The sequence below is a fragment of the Hypanus sabinus genome, chromosome 2 (genome assembly GCF_030144855.1).
Source record: "Hypanus sabinus isolate sHypSab1 chromosome 2, sHypSab1.hap1, whole genome shotgun sequence".
NCBI lineage: Eukaryota > Metazoa > Chordata > Chondrichthyes > Myliobatiformes > Dasyatidae > Hypanus > Hypanus sabinus.
Window position 1 is genome coordinate 12,275,110 of NC_082707.1, and position 12,068 is coordinate 12,287,177.

At 41.7% G+C, this 12,068-nt stretch overlaps 1 protein-coding gene across 1 annotated transcript in view; it reads right to left on the minus strand.

Annotated features, from left to right (window-relative positions):
* Positions 1–699: 699 nt before the first annotated feature.
* LOC132403000 (extracellular calcium-sensing receptor-like) overlaps positions 700–12,068 on the minus strand; it is a 30,141-nt gene continuing 18,772 nt past the window's right edge. The window contains exons 5-6 of the mRNA XM_059986203.1: positions 1,691–1,814; positions 700–1,607 (exon numbers count right to left, since the gene is read on the minus strand). Of these exons, the coding sequence (XP_059842186.1) occupies positions 700–1,607; positions 1,691–1,814 (1,032 nt within the window). The remainder of the gene's footprint in view (positions 1,608–1,690; positions 1,815–12,068) is intronic.

Below are 12,068 nucleotides of genomic sequence, written 5' to 3' on the forward strand. Positions count from 1 at the left end.
GCAGAAGTCTTTATGAATCTACAACATTTTGGAAAATGTTAACTGATGTACCCACTGAATCCAAAACCATCAGTTTCAAAACTATTTTCTTTAGACCACTAGGGCTTTGGAAACTCTCAGCTATCTGACTAATGTCACCATTACAGCACAGGAAGTATTGTACGTGGATCTTATTACAGTTGTATAAAATGCACTCCTTCAAGATGAACTGTCCATTATATCTTAACTCTAAAGCTTTCAGAGACATATTCGATAAGTATTTATTAATCTTCTACTCTTAACCTTCTACGACAGAAGACGTGTGGGAAAAACACCTAGTGGATAAGATATTAATGGACTTCAATAACAAAGCAGAATAAAGGCACTGCAATTTTAAACTTCCCAAAGATTGAAATACACTGAATGAAAGAATATGGTTATTTGATATTTTTGCTGACAGTGAATTTTCAACAGTACAGTTCAATCATGAAGTAACCACAAACAGAACTGAAACATTACATTAGCTCTTGGCCATGCTCTCACATAGAAGTTCGCACAACTGAATATAATAAATTCACAGCGGAGTTTAAATAAATTTAAAACAAATGAATCCATATATCACAAAATTAGACTGTCGACATATCAGAAATAAATTCAAAATTAACTCCAACGGATGAGGGGTACAAGCACTGATGAAATATTGAAAAGGGGCTGTCGTAGTTACAAGGAATCCCCATTAGCCATCACGAGTTTCTTTGTATTACGCTCCGGTTTCAATACGATTATGTAGCATTTCGGTAGAAAAATGCAGAAAAGCAGACCGAAGCTCGATGCCCAAATAGCAAACACTTCTACAGCCACGGTGTACTTTCCTGGAGAGCTCACGTAAGCTGGAATAAAAGTTAACCAAACAGCGCAAAAGATCAACATGCTAAACGTGATGTACTTGGCATCGTTGAAGCTATCCGGGAGTTTACGAGCAAGGAATGCAAGCAATAAACACACAATCGATAACAGAGCAATGTAGGCCGACATTAGGTAAAAGGCAGTCAACGAGCCCACATCACATTCCAGAATAATTATATCTCTGTAATGTCTCATGTTTTTAACGGGGTATGGAGGTGACACACTGATCCAGACAACGCAAACAACACCTTGTATAGATGTAAGGCCAAAGATGCCCAGGCGCTGATGCGCTGCTCTGAACCAGTTCATCACTTTGCTGTTCGGAGAAGTTGCTTTAAAGGCAACCACGACAAGAATGGTTTTGGCCAAAATGCAGGAAATGCAGATGACGAACAGAACTCCGAAAGCCGTGCGGCGCAACATGCAAGACCAGCTGGATGGCTCTCCAATGAAAGCGAAGGAGCAAAAGAAGCAAAGCAAGAGTGCGAAGAGCAGCAGGAAACTGAGCTCGGAGTTGTTTGCTTTAACCATGGGAGTTTCCCGGTACCGGTAGAAAATCGCAGCGATGATCAACGTAAAGCTTATTCCTGCTAGTGTAAGCGTCACCAATACAAACCCCAAAACTTCTCCAAACGAAAGAAATTCAACCTTCTTGAGAACGCAAACTGTTTTTGCATGATTGGACCAGTATTCCGAAGGACACTTGAAGCACTCTGTAGAATCTGGAATGATCATTTCATAAGAAATGTATGTGAACGCAGACCTGCGTACATGGGAGACATTACTGTATAATCTCAGCACTTACCAGTGACGTTACTGATCTCACCATCGGCGCACTCTGCACAATCAAAACAACACATCGGCTGCCCTTGTCGGCTGACTTTCCTTGATCCAGGAAGACAGGGTTCTGAGCAAACTGCTCGTGGGATCTGAGACAACCGAAAACATTCTAACAGTATCAATTGGATATGGAAATATACCCATTGAACTTGCGGAACAGCTGACAGACTATCATAAAATTATGCTTGAGAAGGAAAAGTAAACTAAATGTATAGGGAACAATGGAGTAAAATAATTACATTTTTTTACCTTATCTGTTTCCTCAATATGTCGTATAAATGTCTCAGAAGTACACAGTTTTATACCACAAGACCATAAGACATAGAATCATAATAAGGCAATTCTTCCTCGAGTCTGCTCCGGTCTTTCATCATACTTGATCCAGGATCCCATTCAATCCCATTAACTAGCCTTCTCGCCATATCTTTTATACCCTGACCAATCAGGAAACGATCAGCTTCCGCCAAAATATACACATTGACTTGGCATTCATCGCAGGGTATGGCTGAGCATTCCGCAGAATCTCTAGTCACTGGCTTAGAAAAATTCACCTTACACCTTTTCTAAAGTTTTCAACCTCAATTTTGATTATGTGCCCTCTAGTTCTGGATACTCACAACACAGGAAGCTTCATCTGCATATCAACACTTTACAATCCTTTCAAAATCCGTTAGGTTTCAATGAGTTGTCCGGGAATCCTTTTAAATTCTGGTGAGTACTGGCCAAAAGCTGTTTAACGCTCGGGTTCATTCCGGGAATTACCCAGTTCCGGTGAAGAAAATCCTAACCCTTGGTCTAACCAAGCAGAGTTCACAGAAAAGAAGGTCCACCAGTGTCTTTACTTCCTGAGAAAGCTGATGAAATTTGGCCTGCCCCCTGAAACCCTCACTATTTTTTAATAGATGCACCGTAGAAAGCATTCTTCTAGTCTGCAGCACAATCTGGTATGGAAGTTGTCCTTTTCACGACCGGAAGAAGCTGCAGAAGATCGTGAACGTAGCCCAGCACATCACACAAACCAATCGTCTAGCCTTTCAGTCACTTCAAACCGCACGCTGTGGGAGCAGTGCTGCCAGGTTAATGAAGGACACGACCCACACGGCCAACACAGTTTCGGTCCCTCTTCCCTACGGGAAGACGGTTCATGTTCTTGAAGATTCGTAAGGGCAGATTTGGGAGCAGCTTCTTTCCAACTGTGATAAGATTGCTGAAGGGATCCTGACCCGGATTTGGGCTGTACCTTCCAAATATCCGGACCTGACTTACACTACCTTACTTTCTCTTTTCTATTTTCTAATATTGATTTATAATTTAAAATTTTTATCATGTTTACTGCGATTTCTACTTCAGGGAGCGCAAAGCGCAGAAGCAAAATATCGTTATGCTGATTGTACGCTCTAATATCAATTGTTTGGCGACAATAACGTAAAGTAACCCATTCAATATTTCCGTACACCCTTGGTCCTCAAGTCCTCGCAACATTCTTGTAAATTCTCTCTGTACTCAGTCCATCTTATTTAAATCTTAACTGCATGTACGGTATCCATAGAGCACGAAATAGTGCAAATCAGAGCATGTCAACGTCTTATACAATTTCTATTTTACATTCCAACTCGTGGACTCAAAAGCTGGTTTATGAAGGTCAATATGCCAATCATTTCTTTCAGAAACTTGACTCCCTTCGACTCTCTTTCAATGAATCATGGTTCTGTGTTCCCAGATACCTTTGCTGTACCGCACACCTCAGAGCGCAGCAGCTCACTCAATAATTCCTACCCTAGTTGGTCTTCCAACAATGGAACACCTCATAGTTGTTTGAATTAAATTTAATCTGCCAGTGTTCACCGTTTTTTACGGCTATTCCATATCCCACTGCACTATTTGACAGTCTTCTTCGCAATCCTCTACAGCCCCAATCCTAACGTCATCCATAGTTTGCTGATCCACTTTCCCACATTATCGGTTGATACAGACGACAGACAACAACTGGCCCAACGCCGACCACTACGGCACACGTATATATATACAGTAAGAGGAGCAATCACTTAATACAACTCCATGGATTCTTCGTGAATGAAATTTATTATCTCATTTTGAATGCCACCCTACTAAGTCTTCTTGACGAACATCGGTCTCATGCGGGACGTTGTCAAAACCCTTGCTAAAGTACGAGTTGGCATCTTCCACTGTCTTGACTTCAATGGCTTTTCTGGTACCATTATCGAACAACGCTATAATATCTAACGCACAAAGCCATGAAGGCTACCCCTAATTATTCCATGCGTAACTATATACTTAATTATCCGTGAATTAGAATATCTTCCAACCTCTTACTTGCTGCTGAAATCTGCAGTACATCATTTTTATTGGCATTAGAACTTGATCTCGTGTCTGATCATCCACAGTCTTTTATATATGTTTCGAATTTGTGTCGTACTTCTCATGCTCTACATTTCAACTATTTATGTATTTGGCAAATTTGAACTTATGGTTTTATGTGTATCTTTTCGATATCCGGTTAAAGACTCGCACGACAGGAACTGCTGTATACCCTTCTTCTACTTTGGCGAAATATAAAAATATGTTACATGCTGGGATATGGGGACATGACTAGAAAGTTGCTGCTATTACTAGAAGAATACTTCTTGTCGGCACCATTGCGCGCCATACTTCCAGAGGAGATATAAATTGCGGATTGGGCACTTAGCAAGATCCAAGAGGAAAAAAAAAATTAGGAAATATTAAAAAGCGCGGGCAGCGTGCGAGGCGGTCACTGTTAGAGTAGTTAGTTTTAGATTTTGAGAAGGAAAAGAGGAAGTCTTTGTTCGTCTTGCTCTTTGGATCAGAAGACTTGATCTTTGTGCTGATTCGAGGTTTCGACCTGGAGAGGCGTTAGCCATAGCTAGATATTTTCTATTTTATTTATTATTTCTTTCAAATTACGCAACTGTAGCAGTGGGATTGCCAAACAGGGTAGAGGAATGCCTCTATTACTGAACCAGGGAAGGCATGGAGACCTATAATCTCCCTCGGAGCTACAAATGCAATGATTTGATCCAGCCACAGCTTCCAGCAGGCCACTTTAACGAGTTGGAGCTGGAAATGGATAAACAACTTGTCATTCGGTAGGTCTAGGGATTGGTACGCAAGACAGAGATTAAGCTACACTCAAACTGCAGGAAACAGGTAACTGAGTGACCGACAGGAGGCAGAAAGGAGATAGGCGGGCAGTGTAGGGCTGCATGTGGTCGTGCCCTGCAATAACACGTATACCGCTTTGCTAACGTTCGGGGAAGGACCTAACAGCGAAAAAAACAGAACTGCAGCGGAGCCTAAATATATTGGGACGATGATAAAACGATTGGCGAACGAAACCAAGACTGTCTATAATATGACTCTGCCGGTACTGGGATGAGAAGCCCGAATAGAATTCATTAACCAAATGTAGGGGAGAAATTATTAAATTCCGAGAGCTGGGAAGCATCCTTTGGAAAGTAAAAAAAAAGAAAAAAAAAACAGCAGCAGAAGACCCTCTACCTTACCCTTGAGACTTAGAGCGTGTACAGGGAACGTATGGGCCCAACAAAAAATACATATTGGAAAGGCCCAAACAGCTCCGGAGCATAAAATTAAGTGGAAAAAAAAGAATGTCCCACAGTTCTGTATTAAACAGAACTGTACTGTGTGGCTACGGAAGCTGAAGGTAACACTCCCGTAATTAACTCATAGCAGCATGGAGTGCTGGTGAAGACACAAAGCCTGTGTAACACCCCTATATTACCTATCCCAAAAACGGGCCAGAGAAATGAGTGGCATTTTGTGTAGGACCTACGAGCCATTAAGTCAGTCGTCCCTATTATTTCGTTGGTGCCGGAGACCAACATTTGCTAACTTCTATACCGGCAGGAGCTTGTACCTTTACTGTAGTCAATCGCTGCTCAGCATTCTTCTCTGTACTTCTTCACGAGGATAGCCAGTATTTATTTGACTTAATTATAAGAATTAGCAATATATGTGGACACATCTGCTCAGGACTATACCGAAAGACCCGCAGTTTATGCTGCAACAGTTAAAAATGATTTGGCCGAACGCCAGCAGTCTGAATATCCCACGCTGATTCAGTATGCAGAGAGCATCCTGATAGCTTCATATACAGGGTCACAACGTCTGCCAGATTATTTAAAACTCGAACTTTTGGCGAGAAGAGGGCACAGGATGCCTGGGGAGAAAATGCGTTTTTTTCCAAAACACTGTCCAGCACTTTGAATTCTAGCTCAGTGAAGATTCTCGAAGTTTGGGAAGGGGTTGCATAAAATCAATAAAGAAGGTCCCAGTCCACAAAACAAAAGAATGGCATTCTTTCTTTCCTGGGCATGGTATGGCACTGTCGAGAGTGGATTTCCGGATGCCGTGCGAGGGATGCGGCAATGAGTACTACTACATTGAAAACGGATCCCCTTTCGGGAATAGACATCCGAAAGTGAAAAACCTTCTATGACCTAAATGTAATGGCAGAACAATCTATCCCTTTTGCATTGGATCACCCTTGTACTGTGATAGTACCTCATGCCGTAATGCTGCTGTTCAATTCAGCTGCTACTCAGCATTTTGCCACAGCTAGAAGGAGAGGGCATGAGGCGATTGTTATCTTTCGATCCAACTGCACGTACAAAAGATCTCCAGCTATTAATCCAGCTATTTTTGCTCCATTGCCATCTACACAGCAGGATGAGGATGACCATGACTCTCTGCTCGTAGAGGAAGCCAGTACTGCTCCCTGAAAAGATCGGAGAAGCGAACCTGTTGATAAACCTGATTTAATTATTTTCACAGATGGCTCTTTGCACCACCCAAGTGATAATTTGTTGCTGCCAGAGTATGCTATAGTAACTCCCTAAGACGTAGTAGAAGCTTATGCCTTGACAATTGGAACATCAACGCAGGCGGCAAAACTCTATGCCGTTACCCAAACTTACTTGCATTTTGATATAAGAAAAAGATGCCAATGTTTATTCCGACTCACCTTATGCGTTTGGTATGGCACGTGACTTTGGGCAATTGTGGAAAAATGGAGTATTTATCACTTCCTCGCGGAAAGTGATTAAACACGACTGCATCTTACTGCACCTTTTAGAAGCTATACGGTTGCCACAGACTTTAATAATAATTAAGAGCGAGGTACGCATCTCAGCCGAGAACGAGGTCTCCAAGGGGAATCGGTTTGCAGGCATGGTAGCAAAATAGGTGATCCTTCATTGGCAACCCGTGCCACAGACTCCTCCGGTTGAAGCGGCAGGGATTGTGCCTCCTGTGTGTATTGACAAACAGCAGTTGCAGGAAGCCCAAAATCTTGCCTCACAGCAAGAGAAATGTGGCTGTAGCAAATCTGCATGTTACGAGACTACCGAGCTATGGCATCACCCAGATGGCCGAATATGTGCCTGCATAGTCTATTTTCGCTCGACTGGAACATGGCCAGGATCATATGGGAAAAGGATGGAAGCAGCATGCCAACACTCAACCACAGTAGGCATCTGAAAATTGACTTTGTACATATGCCTGCTGAAAGGAGGTTTAAGTATATATTGCCAGTAGTAAAGGTTTTCCAAATGTGCCAAGCCCTGTCCAACTAGGAGGAAGGATGCAGATACTGTGGGAAACATATTGATGAAAGAAATTATATCTAGGTTTCGAATTCACTCTAGGGATAAATAGCGAAAGGGAAACCCATGTTACAAATAAAGTAGTGATGGGACTGAAGGAAGCCTTGGGGTTCCAGTAGAAATTGCATATACACTACCAGCCTCAGTCCTCAAGTATGGTGGAAGGAGCAAACGGGGAAATAAAAGCGACTTTGACAAATGTTTGGCAGCAAACCGGTCTCGGATGGCCAGAGGCACTGTCTTTAGTACTGTACACTCTAGGAAATCAGGAGAATAATAATATGGGACTTACCCCTCATGAAATGGTGACGGGGCGGTCTATGGCAACAGAAACTAAGCCTCCCATGACCAGAGAAAAGTTAGCGCTAATCTGATGTGATGGGAAAACATTGAAATACGCACAAGCGTATTTGTATGAGAGGGTCCGCCAAGCCCCGTCACAGTTAACTGAAAATAGCATGCATCTGTTTAAGCCGGGAGATAGTATATATGTGTGATAATTGAATAAAGATTCCTTCTCTCCCAGCAAGAAACAAAACCTACCTAGTGCTGCTGACGGCCCGTTCAACCGTTAAGGAGAGGGAGAAAACTAACTGGATCTACGCCACCAGGTGCATGTTGCACCGCGACAAGGATGAAAGAAACTGAACAAGTGACATCTTCCCTGAGAGAGAGGAACGGCGTTGAGAGCCAAGATCCAAGTGTTATTGAGGAATAATATGAAGGACGTACTGGTGATATTCATGTTGGGGGTGAGATTGAAGGGATATTTTCCTGGCTACCGCCCCGCTTTTACGGCCTCATTGCCCCGGTCTGTTAGCAAAAGTAGATCATTGCGTCGTACAAAGTTAAAGTCATGAGACACGGTAGCATTACCTAATGCACAATCACACATCACGGGAGAAGGGAAAGAAAGAGGATAGTTTCGATAAAGAGGAATTTTGTACATATATTCCAAATGCCACTGAAGACATAACTGACCTTAGTCAACAGAGAAGTGGAAAGATTGAGGAAATTAGGAAGATAGCGGAACAGTTTAAGAATTTTGCTTCAGGAACGACATGATGGGAATCAAGAGACGGGTGTTCTTTTTCTGCTGGGGAAGCTAGATCTCCCATGGAATAATAATGTGGTAATGATATGTCTTTCAGAGTGTTGCGCATGTGAAGCATTGATGTTATGCTGTGGTCCGTTATTGAAGAAAGTTTTGTCTGGCTCTGAAGTCCCTATGTGACCCCAAATGGTAAGAGAGAAATTTAGCAAAGAACACTGGTGGAGTGAAGAGGTGTACCCCGAGAATGAAAGACATTCCCCGATGCAAATGACGCCCCCTTACACTTACGAGGAAGATGAGGAAATACCATATGAGGAGTGTTGATTTAAAAATCAACAAGGAAGGAATTGTGCAAGAAATTGTAAAACATTATTCCACGATGGCAGTACTGTCTGTCCTTAGTAAATTGTCAACTAACTAACCATGCCTAGCTATAAGTAACTGACTCCCATCATTCTTTCTTGTACTTTAAGAAGAATGTTGCAACTTGTTTTCCTATGAACTCATTTTTCCGTAATCTGCTTTAACACGGCAGACAGACTAACTTTTAAGCTGATTGTTGCTTCGGGTTATCTCCTAGAACATGTTGTGAAACGTATCTGTTCTATTTGTGTGCGAACCTGTTCGTGGCACGGATAATTTGACTATAAATATGCATGTAATTTTTTGTTGAGCAGAGTTGCGGAGCTCCGTTTTAGGAGAGTGGGCTCTGCAATATATCATGGCATTAAACCTGAAACAATTCTCTGAGTTAGTCTTATCTATTCATCTAATCTGCCTGCTGCTCCGGAGATTTGCTCCGGAGACATTGATCGTGTGGATAATGAGGTTTTTTTTTCAGGAGTGAAATGGTTGACACAGGAAGACACAGCTTTAAGGTACTGGGGAATAGGTACAGAGGAGATGTCAGGGTTAAGTTTTTTTACTCCGACAGTGGTGAGTGCGTGTAATGGGCTGCGGGCAACGGTGGGGGTGGCGGATCCGGTAGGGTCTTTCAAAAGACATTTTGGATAGGTACATGAAGCTTAGAAAAATATAGGGCTACAGGTAAGCCTTGTAATTTCTAAGGTAGGGACACGTTCAGCAAGACTTTGTGGGTCGAGGGGCCTGTATTATGCTGTTAGTTTCTATATGTTTTCATTTTTTTTTCTATATTTCTATTGGCTTCGCGAGAAATGCCCGAGGATGCTAATAGATGGTTGCCTCTCCGAATGGATTTCTGTAACTTACGATGTGCAACGTTATATCAACGTTCTGGAAAATTATGTGGTAAACTTGATCAGTAAATATACGAAAGGTATCACGGTTGACTGTGTACTGGAGAAGCGTTGCAAACTGTAAAATCTTCCAAGTATCTGAACCATATGTAAAAATGGCCGGAAAATGGCCGACGGAATTTAATGCAGGCTACTGTAATGTGTATTTTGGGGCAACCGCTTACAGCATGATTGGTGCGGAACTGAAGAGTGTGGTATAACAGAGGACACAGGGAATGCAGATCCGCAACTTCTTGAACGCTGCTTAAATATGGTCGCAAATAAAGCTTTTAGTACGTTGGTCTTCATAAATAAACGTATATATTGAAGGATCAGGGATGTGCGTTAAAATTGCTTTCCCGGTTAGTGAAGCATCTGTCGGAGTATTCTTTACAGATTTAAACACCTGTTTACAGTAAAGATGTAAGTAAGTTTCAGTGCACAGGATACTTACAAGGACCTTAATGGGAATTCAGGATCTGAGTTGCAGGGAACTTTACAATACGTCAGGACTTTACTCATTGAAAATAGAGGTTTGAGGGGGTATTTGATGGATGCATGCAAGATGAGAAGCGGCATAGATAGGGTAAATGCAAACAAGCATATTCCACTGAGTTTGACTGAGACTAAAACGAGAGATCATGCTTTAACGCAAGGGAGGGAATGTTTAAGGAGAACATGAGGGGATATTTTTCACTGAGTGGGTGGTCAGTGATGCAAGTGCTGGATGGGTGATGGATATCGGTATTTAAGAGTCATTTCGTTAGACGCACGGATGGATTAGTTTTTGGTTTCTGAGGGCTGTGGTCTAAATGAAGATTAATTACTGTTTCGACGCGGGCCAGGTGGCTGGAAGTGAGTGTTTCTGTGCTGCAATGTCCTTTGCTTTAATCCTATGCAGATATAAGCGATTATTGTCGAGAATGTTCTCGATTAATGCAATGTAAAATGCATCATTGAAAGTATGGGTCAGTTCTTATATGACTTAGAAGAACAGTGTATGTTACTATTATTAAAAAAATACGAGGTCAAAGGGAAGATATTGAGATCGTTTGTGCAGTTTGAATGTATTGCACGAAAAGAAACAGTAACGAAGTATGACGTTGATAATTTCAAAAGTTTTTTTTTTCTTGTTTCACATGTTGTTAAATCTCTGGATTCGGTGCTCCCGAATTTAGTAGAAGCCAGATCATGAAACGTATTTAGGATAGAATGAGTTAGATGTTAGATGGGAATTGAGGGTGAACGGGAATTGGCAGAGAATAAGTTGTCGCCAGATATATATATTCATGATGAGACTGAATATTTGGACATGCCCGAAATGCCATGTGGCCTATGCTCATATGATTATTAACTTGTGTGATTGTATCTTCTATTTTTCTTCGGTAAACAACATTTAATAATCTTACAAATAGTGTTGTTTAAACCAAACCTGTTTTTTTTAGTTCGGATATGAGAAATGGTATAGAATTATAGAATAGTTTACACTCTTAATTTGGAGATGTATTGAACTGAGATAAGATACTGCTCCTGATTCACTTATTTGAGACGAGCCATTCGTGATTTAGAAATCAGGAGTTCATCGTTTGTGTGTAGCAGTTTCCACTGTTTATGTTTGTACGTGCCTCACATATAGTATTGAAACTAGAACGGAAAGTCATGGGTTGATGATGAAAGGTGAAATGTTTAACGGCAGCATGACCTGGAAGTTCTTCACTAATAAATTGGCGAAGAGTGGAACAAGTTGTCTGTGGAAATATTGGATGGAAGTTTTTACTTCAACATTTAATAGAAATTTTGTATAAGTAATGCCTGGTAGGAGTTTCGAGGACTATGTCTCGGGTTCAGCTCCATGGAAGTAGAGAAAAGTATCGTACAGACTAGTTGAGCCGATATCTTGTTTGTCTATGGTCCTGGAAAGCCTAATTGGCGTTAGGAAACATTATTTTACGATTAGTAGATGTTGCTGTAGGAAGTGAATTTGGATGCAAATACACGCAAGGACATGCTGATATAAGGCTATGCTGTTCGGTGCCATGAGCCTTTCCCAATATTCCGTCTGAACGTGACTGTTCTACGCTCTTCTCAGCTCCTATTTTGTGACAGTTCCGATTCACTCTCAATTTCTTTCGATACCTAATTAAATGTAACTCAACATGTGGCCCTCACTGTTTACGGAGGCTGGGAATCCCAGAGACTCACGAATATCTGAAAACAGAAATATCCATGCACCTCGTTTGAATTGACAAACGACTTGCCTCATGGACTGTTTCACCTAGTTCGGTACTATCTAACTGGCCAACCGATCTGAACATGTACTCTCGGACACGGATCTTGAAATAAGATTTTCACTTGTTCGTCTAAGCGCGT